We start from the raw sequence: 12,148 nt of genomic DNA, 5'->3' as shown, positions 1-12,148 counted from the left end.
ATTCATCGTGCTTTCATAACAAGTTGGGAAAGTAAAAATGCATCAGGAGACTTCCTGATTCAAGGGAGGGGAGGAAAAGGAAATTATGTATATGAGCTGGGAACTGTGCCAACACTGACTCATCCTTTTAAAATCACTTGATATCCAATAAGCTTACTGTCCTTACAGGACATAACTGCTTTATGTAGCTTTAACACCATAGCCAATATTTCAGAAGTGGTTTCTATTTGATTACAGGGATCGACATTATTCTGCCTGTGGCAGATAGAAAAATATTTTGCCAGATGCTGCAATGTCTAACTGAGCTCTGATAAGTACAATGACGGCTGACAAAGTAGTAAAAGGAAACCTGCAACTGTGGTTGGAACAGCATTAAGTAACTTGCTGGGGAATCCATTTTTCTGTTTTCAGCCTTATCTTCACTTGTACTGAATGTACATGTGCCTCAAGAATGTGCATTTGTCTAGAGGAAGCAAAACATTCCTGAAAAAAGAGATTGAGAGGGGTGAAAACAAAGCTGCTGCTTCCATAATGGAAATGGAAAAATCAGTGTAGCCACATACCTAATACTAACAAAAACAACTGAAAAAAAAGCAGTATTTTCATTGCTGTTCTACTTTCAAGTCAAAAATAGTATAAACTGATATAGCTGTGTGTTTGTCACATAACTTAAAATTCATTAATTGCAGTTGAAAAGTATTACAGGGAAGTACACTGTGAACTGACCTTTACACCGATACAAATTACTATGACCTGTCTTTAAAGAAGAGGATTGCACTTCCACACTGTTGAAATATTTATATCTTTATTTCAGAAACTAAATTCTAAAATTTATTTTATGGCTGTCATCTTGAAAGATGGGTAATATTTGAGGAGGCTATTCACCAGTGCTGGCAATATACATCCAACTTAGTTGTTGTGATTAAAAGCAGCAGAAAGTTGTACGTTCGTTTGGTTTGTTTGTTTTAGGGTTTTTGTTGCTTTTTTGGTTTTGTGGGTTTTTTTTTTCCCCCTCCTATTCTGGTTTCTGGCTCCAGAAGAACTACCAGTACCACTGCACACCCAGCTGAACGCAGCCTTCTGGTTGGTGCCTTGGCAGCGGCTGTCTCTGCAGGTCGAGGCAGGAAGATTGTGGCCAAGAGTAGTAGGGGCCATTACTCTATACATGGCATAAAATCAGTCCCTTGTTACTGCGTCTAGCCGGGATGCAAGGACTTCCAAAATAACACACACACAAAGAAAAATCAAGTATTAAAAATAAAAAAAACTATTCAGAGAAGACCTTAGAAGACAAGTAGCTGGAAGGTCTCTTTACAGAAAAACAAACAAACAAAACCAACCAACCAACCAAACCTCTCACTTAGCTTAAGGGGCAAATTAAGTCATAACTAAGTCTGTAACTATACATAGATAATTCAGAGCTTTTTCCTTGTGGATTATTTTGTCAGTGTCACAGCATACGTTTAAATGTGTTTTTAATTATTTTTATCTTTAGTTGGTGGTTTCTGTGTCCTTTTCATATAAAATTTGTGGACTAAGAATACTTATATTTTTTGAGGTGCTATAATATTTAAATTCTAATGAGTGTTTGTTGCATTTTCTAAGTTTATCAGATTTAGGTTGTGTCATAAGAATATCTCTCATATGGCACTCGTAGTACTTATTGTAAGTGCATGTCTGGCAGCCCCCTTGTAAGGTGTCTGCAGACAGTTTAAGCTCAGACTCCAGAATTCTCTCACAGATCCCTTTTACTTGTTTTTCCTTTCATACCACTGTCACATTATTTTCAGAAAATTGATCTGTAAAAAGATTGGAATTACTAGGAGTAATAAGAGAAGTGGAAATTACAAGCCTGTGAGGAATGGTAATGGTAACAGGAACGATAATGAGGATGATACCAGCAGCCCTCCTAGCAGTTCGGAGCCCAGTTTACTAGTCCTAGACCAGCTTTTCAGTTGTCCCTGGAACATAAACCTCAGAATAAGGTCTGCAGATAAACTATATAAACTATATAAAGCAAGCAGTGTGTTTTGCCATACAGATCTGCATGGGCCATTTCTTTACACACAAAACTGTTTTCAGATCTCCTGGTGAAAATTCAGAGATCCAAAGGATAAATTGCAGATATGTATAAATAAATGCACTTTTTTCTCTTGCTTTTTTTAGCTCTTTCATTACTACTGAGAAAGAATTACTAGTAAGGATCTTCTGCTTCTACTTCCTTTAGGGCCTGGAGTCCTGCTTGCGTTTAGTACATTATCTAGCAGGTGTTCCTGTAATAAGATCTCAGAAATAAGTACAAATATTTGATTTTACAACAAAATTAATTTAGTCTCTGAAAGTGAACATAAAATAAATTAGCATAAATTCCCTTTTTTTTGGTAGCTCTTCTCTTTTAGATTTGATTTGTCCGTGGAATATAGTCCATCCACTGTTCTTTCCTAAGTGAGTATGCATTCCTGTGCATAGACATATATTGTGAGGTACATTACTAAGAGCTTACTTTTGTTGAGATACTTACTGACTAGAATAGTTTGGACTTGTGAACTATATCAGTACAGGAAGTTATTCTGAAATAGTGGTGTTTTAAATTCATACTAAAGCTTGTCACTTGCCTTCCAGGCCAGTGTTGACTTAATGCTATTATACTGTTAAGGAAATGTTAAGGAAACTCAGAGTAGTATTACCTTCTGTTTATTTCCTTGTGTTCTATATTTAGTTTTGTGAAAAAGGAAACCAGTAGCAACCACTTTAAGTTGACTAACACAGTTTTTTGAGGTTTGTTTTTGGATTTTTGTTGTTTAATGTGACTTCCTGCGAGAGTTTTACTTTCTAATGTGATGGCCTTAAGTGAGAGCTGCATAACTAGAAAAAGAAATTTATGTCTTGGGACTTCTGTTTAGACGTTGCCACAGTATAAGGCTTGAGAAAAGAGAGCTTTCCAAGGCTATAAATGACAGAAATAAAATACAGGCAGCAGGGTGTAGTTATGACTGGAAAGAAGATCTCACCATTGCAGCATGTTTTCTCTGAATATCAGGGAATGATCAGGGGCAGAGCTTAAGACAAATTCTGTACCACACCGGATGGCTGGTTTCTCTTCCAGTTTCCTGTAAGACAGCATCTATTGACTGATGTGATTAGTGCAATTAGCTCAGAAAGAGATCTCTCTTCTTACAGTGTGAAAGGCTTGTATTTTGATTCAGCTAGATAGTGGGTAAAGTGAGGATTGATTACTTCTGCATGTAAGTTGAATATCCTCTCTTTTACATTTTTAACTGCATTTGCAAAATGCTGTTTAGGTAAAAATAACGAACGTTTCGCAATTATGTCAAAAAAGGAAACTGCAAATTTGTGGGTACCTATTCATCATAAATGTTGCTCCCAAGCCTGTGTTCTGGAAAAAGCTACTAAATTAGTATATGATCAGAGTTTCATTTTGTTTAAAATAGAGGTGTATTGGGTCTGCCTTATAAGAACTGGAGAGCGTTGGAACCCTGAGAAAGTGTGAAGGCTGGGAACATTCTCTTAGTATCGGGAATGTGAAGTAGTGGTTTGGGGTTTGTTTTTTGTTTTTGTTTTTCCAGAGGGTGCCCAAAATAACCACCAGAAAGTTGGTTGCATAATAATTGCATTCCATTTTTTGTTTGTGTATGGAGAACAACTTAATGTCTTTTCTTATTCATTTCTTGTTTTTGTTACATTTTGTAATGCTTTTAAAGCAATGTGTCCACCTCATTGCTTTGTGTCCCTGAATCTGAGTAGATAACGGAGAGATTCGGGGAAGTTCTTGCACACATTTTTTACTTTCCCAAGATTGCCAGGGAGCTAATAGATAAAAACAGTTAAACAGAAATGATTCAAAGTATCTGAAGTAATGTGTACTTGGCAATCTGTTCTACTGTTCTATTCCACCCCACGATTCTCTAAGATTGCAGTGGGTGGTTTAAGTAGTATGTAGTCCAACTGTTCACGTACTAATTTAAAAGATGAAAATACAGATGTCCACCAGCAAATAATTCCCTTGACAAGTGGAAGGAATCAATATTTCTTTGAAACTCTATAAAGATTCAGCCTTGAGTAAATGATGGTAGCGTTTTCTCCTCAATGAAAAAAGGAGTTTAGGTTTATTAGGAGTAGTACACAGCATGCATACATGCACGCAAAATTTTCACTGTCCTACATTGGAAACTGCCACCTAACCTTATCGGTCATCTTAGTTTTAGAACACCCAAGACAAATCCAAGTCCCTTACATTAAAATATCCTTTTTCACTTTCTGATTTTGAAAGTTGGCAGAATGTGCTGTGCATTATTTCAAGGTGTACACTGGATTATTTTTATGTATGTATATGTACACACTCACACATAGGTGCTCAGGATTTGTTATGTGCAGTTTGTTTCCAACTTTGGTTGGAATCTTCTGAAGGAGAAATGCTGATCTAGGAGAAGCATGTGTTTGAGCATGCTGATGTGTATGGAGAGTTTCTGTGCACTTATACACGATACTGAAATGACCAAATACAAAAGGATATTTTCAGCAATAATTCATGCACACAAATATTGCTTGATACTTGAAAAATGCATGAATTGGTGCTTCAGAAGCACAGCTTCAGAATGCTGTCTCTACTTTCCCATCACTATAGCTAACTTCTGCGCCTGTTGGTGTATATAAATAAAGAGAAAGTCTGGAGCAAGGAAGACATACCTTTTGTGGAAAAGGGTCATGTTAGAGAATACTTAAGAAAACTGCATGTACATAAGTCCACGGGTCCTGATAGAATACACACACAAGTGCTGAGAGATCTGGCAGATGTCACTGTGAGGCCACTCTTTATTATCTTCTGATGATCATGGTGACTGGGAGAGAGGCGCCTGAGGACTGAAGGAAAGCAAATGTCACTATTTTCTTCAAAAAGGTCAAGAAGGAGGACCCGGGGAACCACAGGGTGGTCAGTTACACCATCCCTGGAAAGGTCATGGAACCAAGTAATCCTGTAAGCCATTTCCATGTACAAAAAGGACAAAAAAATTGTTGAGATTAGTCAGCCTGAATTTACAACAGTAAAGTCAAATTTGACCCACCTAAGAGAGGATGCATAGAATGTGGAGCCAGGCATTTTTCAGCAATGCCCAATGACAGGACCAGAGGCAATGGATACAAACTGAAACACGGGAGGTGCCCTCTGAACATCAGAAAACACCTTTTCACTGTGAGGGTGACCAAGCCCTGGCACAGGTTGCCCAGGGAGGCTGTGGAGTCTCCATCCTTGGAGAAAGTCAAAAGCTGCCTGCACATGGTCATGGATGTAGGTGACCCTGCCTGAGCAGGGGGTTGGACCAGATGATCTCTAGAGGTCAACCAGTCTGTGATTCTGTGAAACAAATCTGAGACCTCCTCATTAAATAGAGGAGGAGAATTATCAGATTTATTTAATTCAGTATAGCACATAGAAAGAATAGGAAGAGAATGCACAAGATGTTGAAATTGTAGTTAGTAGGTTTATGTAAGTTAGCTTATAGTCAGTGCTGTTTTGGTTGGATTACATGTAATGCCTAGATGGTTCTTCAGATGACATTGATAAGAATGCAGTTTTTTACTTGCTCTTGAACAGCTGCTGATAAGTTTTTAAATTCTTTCCTTGTGTGGCAAAGAGTGTTGCTTTTCAGGAGATTTTTAAATTCTGGGCAGAAAATACTGAATTAAGTGCAGAGCACAAAAAGACTGGATCTGCTGCCCTTTAGAGCTTTCTGGTGACTTCAGTTTCTGACAGAAGGGGGAATGTTGAAGACTGGCCAGTTTTATAGAACAGACTATCCTTGATAAGAGAGGCAATGAGATTCCTTTCCTCACCAGAATCAGGTGGAGGGTGTGCTGCTTTGTGGGCAAATGTCTCGAGTCTTACACTGTCTCATAAAGGTGAACATTAGCATCACTGCAGCATAGTGGTCCTCATTCAAGTGTTAAAATGGAGAGCTTTCCTCAGAGATCTGATCTGTTTGATGCACTGTAGGTATGCTTTAAGAGGACTAAATTCTTAAGAAGATTGGTTTCCATTAATGAGTTGTGAATTGGGAATGGAGATTATGAACCAAACAATATGGGCCTAAGCACGAAAGCTTGAGAATTGCTGTCATGTTACTGTCAGCTCTGTTATTGTGTGGATTCTGATGCATCCCTGAAAGTTTAAGCCATAAAGTTACTGAACTAATACTGCCTCCTGTAACATTTTTTTTTCCTGTTTTAATTATGCAAACAGTGTTGCTCAGTGATTTTTATCTATATTTGGGAGTGTGTCGTTGGTAGGATTCAGTGGCACTGGTATTCTTCAACATATTGTGAATTTATAAACATTTTCAGAAGATGCACCACTAACAGAAAATTATTCCCCTCTTCTCCTGTCAGGAAGAAGGAAATATCAAAGAAATTGCAATAACTCACCACGTAAAGGAAGGACATGAGAAAGCAGACCCTTCACAGTTTGAACTTCTGAAAGTACTAGGACAAGGATCCTTTGGGAAGGTTAGTAAATGAACTCTTGAGCCGGTTATTTGGAAATGTAGCACTGAATAACAGTTTGAGTGAAACATTTAGAACAGCCACCGTCTTGCATTAAAGCAGTGTTGCAAGTGAAAACTACTTTCTAAATTAGTGTTAACTAGCCACTGTGATTGTGGCAGATCTTTTTGAAGCACTGAGTCATCTTCTAGTTTGTATGATATGTAGATCTCCAAGGTCCATAGAAAAATTGGCTTGATATGAAGTAATTGAGTATTCACTGTTAAAATGGAATGTCATTTTTCTATAACGGTTCTTCTATATTTGAGAGGGCAAGGGTTGAAGGTTTTTTGTTTGTTTGTTTGGGGTTTTTTTTTGTGTTTTTTTTTTTTAATAAGTATTCCTAGTTGCTAACTTGCTATTGCTAGGTTATCACCAGTACAGAAGTTATAGTCAGAATTTATTTTTGTAGCAGATTGTAATTGTAAAGAACAAATTTTAGGCAATAATGGCTGCTGAAATAAACATGATGTACTGTAGTTGTGTTCATGCTAGGCATTATCTGTCATAATTTGGTTAAGGCACAACGTACCTTGATGTTTATCTGAAGATCCATTTTTGGCATGTCATGAGTACTACCCACATTGGGACCTCACTGAGGTGTACATGATTCATACTTTCAGTTGTCCAAATCTAACTTGGAAGGAAGGCATTAACTTCATGTGTCAAGACACATAATTGAAACAAAATGGCATATGCCATGTAAGACAACAGAGCCTCTACATCTGTTTTCAGCCTTAATTGCAATTCTGAATGTGATGTTAATATATATATAATGCCAAATCCATCTTGGATATGGTGGGGAAATGAAAATAATCAGTCCAATTCTCTCGTGGTGGTAGGAAGTTGCTGTTAGATACATTATTGGAGTAGCAGTCCAGTTAACCTTGGAAATCTAGATGTTTAGAAACTATAAAATTTTGTAGTCAAACTAGGACGAATTCAGAGAAATGGAATTCTAAATGTGGTTTCTTATGTTGTTTGATTTCATCTGGAATCATAACAAACTTTTTATTTGTAAATCTTCAAATCAGGAGAAGTAAAACATTCAAGGGCAAGAAAAAGTAAGATAAATTATAATTTTCTCAGTCCCTTTTATTTTATTGATATTATTTAATTCATTGCTATAACTTTGAGGGAGGGTGCAAGTTTTGAAAAAGCAAAAATATTTAACTGCCTAGCTGACTCAAAGTCTTTTATAGATGCAATTGTTCTAGGCTTTATGCAAAAAGGAATAATATTGCAAAACCTGTAATCCCTTTTTTTCTTATCATTTGGGAAGATGTCACTACTGCCCATTCAGTTTTAAAAGACTAATTTGCATGCTTTTCAAGGTCTCTTGATGATATTCTGATAATCTGTGGATAGTGCAAAGGAATGTTAATGTAAGTGGGAATGGGACACAAAACCAAACATAAAACTAACTTCATATAGCATGTTTAACATTCTCATATACCATAACATTTCTTTGACACTTTTTCATAAATAACCAGAAAACCTGTGGCAGGTATATTTATATTTTTTTATTATTATTATTTTTTTTTTTTCTTCTTCATTTCTAAATCTAAAATTTGGCTCTACTGGAATCAATTTCATGTTAAGGATATTAAAAACAATCATACTCAAGAAATCCCGTTACACTGAGAAGGAGACGAAACAGACTTTAATGGAGACTGGTTGTACTTTATTGATATGTGCAAAACTCAACCAAAGCATACCATAAAAAACATTAGGTTTTGTGACACAAGAGGTTGGTTCTTATAATTTTATAGGTTACTTAAAAAAAAATTATTTTGTTATGCATTGGTTTATATAGTTTTCTGGATCAATTTTTCTACACATTTATTTTCGTATCTGAAAATTATTAGCACTTTTGCTATGCCATCTTCTCAATTTTAATAAGATAAAACTATTTAGAGAGTAAAACCAAAAAGCTGGATTTTGTATTTCAAGTTTGTCTCGACTTCTGAAAGAATCAAAATTCATCCTTTTTTTTTCCACAGTGGAATAAATTAAGTTAAATCAAAATTAATTTGGCAGACTGTTTGCCTTAAATGAACCTTTTAGATTATGAAATGAAGGAATAGTAGGAAAAAATGCAAGGGAATTTTGTTTGACTTTGCGGAATTTAAAACTATTCAGAAAATAATAGCATTGGAAGGAATAATAAGGTCAACTTTCACTTTAAATAATACTGAGTATTTGAATTTTATAGCAAAGTATACTGATGACTGGCCTTTAATTTTCTTTTAAGAATTCTTTTTAATTTTCAATGCAGGTCTTTCTTGTCAAAAAAATCTCAGGATCAGATGCTAGACAGCTTTATGCAATGAAGGTATTGAAAAAGGCCACCTTGAAAGGTAAGCACTGTTTAGAGAGCGGAGGAAAAAAGAGAGAGAAATCAGGGACATAAAACCAAAACTTAATCTTTACACACATGTTGTTCTACAAATTGTATCTTAGAACTTTCTTCTATCAAACAGCAAATAGCAAAATATGCTTCCTTATATTGTAAACCCAGAAGGATTAAGTAAACAGCAGGACTATATTGGTAGTTATAGGGGAAAGTAGGTTCCTTCCATGCCGAGTGTGTTAGGTGATGGTGGTTTAATAGAGTAGTTGTTATATCTGCCACCCAACTTGCTCCTGAGCTGTTATTTGAAACTTAATATCATTTATTTTTCGTTTGCTGTGTATCACCAAGGATACAGTTAATACCTTTTACTCAGTTTATATTTAGATCATGATATTTAGAAGTGCATTATATCAGCTGGTTTATTCTAAAAGTTCTAAGCAAAGGAGTTTGTCTGTCTTTAAAACAGAAGTATACCATACATTTTCGTCAAACTTTTGGCACTTGTTCTGGATGTAGGATATATTTGATGAATCTTAATCATCTTAAATTATATGAGAAAAAAAAAAAAAAACAAACAGGTGTAAATTGTTTTATTTCTTGGGTGGTTTTGGTCTTGAATGGTATCAGGAACAAAATAATTTCAAATCTGAACAATCTCGGTTCTGTCCTGGGCAACTCCATAAGAAAAGATAAATGTATATTTTACTGTAGATCAAAATGAAGGCAATCTTTCACATCAGTCCCTTGACCAGAATGTGTATTTGTTGCTTAATGCCATTGTTTAAGACTTCTATTTGTAGTTCTTCTGACTCATGACTGCATTGAAATTGTTGTGATAGTTTTGGGGTATTTCCAACAATCTCTAGTACTTTATTATTGATTATTGTATTGATTTGCAGTTTTAACTTTGTTTCATCTTAAAATATTCGTAGAATGATAGATGGGACAAAACCTTGCATTGATTGTGAGCTTCTGCTAAAATGTTGAATGAAATTTTTCTGCTTAAGATCTAGTGCTGAACATCTGTCTCACAAATCTCATTAAATATCGCTTTCCCTTAAAACTATTACAGAGGGTTTGAGTGCTTTTGAACAGTTTCCTATATTTTGATTCCTCTGTGTTTTGTGGCACGTGTTATTCTCATTATTTACTTCCTATTTTTCTGAAATCGATTTCCACTCATTTAATGTACTTTGATATCCTCAACAGCCTTTCATTCTCCAGCCTGTTAATGGCTCAGAACTGGAGTCAGAGGTCATTCAGCAGCTGCTTTTTTAAAATGCTTGAGGGCCTCTCTCCATCACCTTTTGATTGTGTTTTAACCTTACATGTAAAAATTCCAGTCCAAGCTGTGGATCTAGTTTTGCCTACAGATGGCAGAGACTGATAAGTACTGAAGCTTGGCTTCTGGCTGGAGAAGCGAGACTCGTGGGCACTGAGAATTCAAGGATGCAAAAGGCTTGAGCCTTTTGGTGAGAGTAGCAGGAAGATGCCACATTTTTCCACACCTTGTCTCTGAAGTTTCAGATGCTTTTGAGTGTTTTCTGTTTGTGATTTAAGTTTTAAAAAGAGTGGAGCTGCAAGCAAATGTAGGTTACTGTTGAAGTCGTAATATGAAATTAACTGAAATTAATTATTTTTTCCATAATTGCAACATTTTTAGAGATTTAATGTTGTAATTTTAAATACTGTGTTACTCGATTTGTCTAAGGTCTTGTCTTGGCTCTTTCAAATTTATTTCATAGAGTTATTTTTGTGTTCTAAAATTACAGATAAAAGTGCCCTTTAAGACTACTTCTTTATCAAAAGCAGTGTGCATGATTCACAAATCAAATTTAGAAAGAATGTTTTCATAGGAATGCAACTATATTAGCCAGAACATGTTGATGTAACTGCATGGTCCAACCTTTTAATGTTTAGAACAAATCCAAGAATATACACGTACAACTTTCTTTAGTGCAGAGACTAGTTTATTAATACACTCAGATAGAAGGTATCGTCTTTCAATGCCCCTTTATGATGGGGAGAGAGAGAAATGGGGCCAAATCATTGCTAGAGAATCTGGCATCGATATTTTAGCAGTACATGTGTGGCAAGTACAGTCAACGAAAGTCAGATTTTTTAATGGCTAATACTGAGATCTGAAATTACCTCAGTTCCTTGTGGTTCTTTTTGGTTGAGATTTTGTAAATCTGGGCTTTCTCTGGCTTTTCAGAAATAGGCTTGTTATCCATGCAACTGTTGCATATCTATAGGCACTTAAGTCTTGAATATTTTCTCAACTGAATCTGCTTAAAAAAAAAAATATTCTGAATTTCAGTTTTATAATTCATATGAACCCTTGGAACAGCAAAACTGCATAGCTGTCCTATGAAATTTTCATGACTTCAGATGTAAAGGTCACAATTCAAATGTGATGCTTGCTCTGTGTTTGGAGAGCACTTATTTCAATTGCTTCCATTTTTAGGAATCTGTTCTGCAGGGAGATGGAAACTTGATAGCTTTATTCATAAAAATGTATCTATATAACTAAATTTCACAAGTGCCTGTATTATTGTAAGTGCAAGTTTCTGGGAAAAGATAGCTAAACTTCTGAAAGACCTTTTTCCTTCTTGACTTTTTTTCTTGTCATGTTATGTTTTAATATCTGAGAACTCTGGCTTGTTAACTGTACCAGAGATGCCGGTGACTTAAACTTTGGACTGGGGTGCTTCTTTCAAGAATTCGTAACATTCTGAAAAGGGTCAGTAACAAAACATAGAATAAGGGAAAGAGAAATGCAACATCTTAAACCACTGTAGCAAACTTCGTTAGCTCTCATCTGTGAGAGTTCTGAATTTTGACTGTGTCCTGGTGGATTTAGAGCTTTGAGTGGGAACCAGGCGCTGCCTGGAAAGGCGGGGGAGCTGCCTGGGGTGCCTGAAGTGGGTCCTGCCTGGCTCAAGGATTGCCAGCCCCATATGGGGGGCATCTGCCTGGGGTCCTCAGTGCAGTCCATAGTGGCACAGGAGCAGGTATGTGTCCCATTCTGAGCTGTGGTGGGACAGCATAGGCAGCTTGAGCAGTAACTGCTTCTGACATCTGATATAGCCCTTCATGCACATATTTATTTTCAGTAAGTCTTTTTAAAAATACACACTACATTGAATGGATATTATTTTTATTTTAAGTTCACAATAAAAAAGGAAGTTTTTTAAAAAATCCCTTACAAATTGTGAATCACAGAATGTTAGG

The 12,148-nt window shown here is 36.1% G+C and overlaps 1 protein-coding gene across 4 annotated transcripts in view; it reads left to right on the top strand.

Annotated features, from left to right (window-relative positions):
- RPS6KA3 (ribosomal protein S6 kinase A3) overlaps window positions 1-12,148 on the top strand; it is a 76,919-nt gene that overhangs the window by 27,273 nt on the left and 37,498 nt on the right. For all 4 annotated transcript variants that reach the window (XR_013921911.1, XR_013921912.1, XM_080340717.1 and 1 more), the window contains exons 3-4: window positions 6,406-6,522; window positions 8,837-8,918. Coding sequence is in view for 2 of the 4 variants with exons in the window: in XM_080340717.1 (XP_080196843.1) it covers window positions 6,406-6,522; window positions 8,837-8,918 (199 nt within the window). In the remaining 2 variants the exon portion in view is untranslated. The remainder of the gene's footprint in view (window positions 1-6,405; window positions 6,523-8,836; window positions 8,919-12,148) is intronic.

This window comes from Nesoenas mayeri (assembly GCF_963082525.1).
Source record: "Nesoenas mayeri genome assembly, chromosome: 1".
Taxonomy (NCBI): Eukaryota; Metazoa; Chordata; class Aves; order Columbiformes; family Columbidae; genus Nesoenas; species Nesoenas mayeri.
This window is presented reverse-complemented; position numbering and strand designations above follow the sequence as displayed.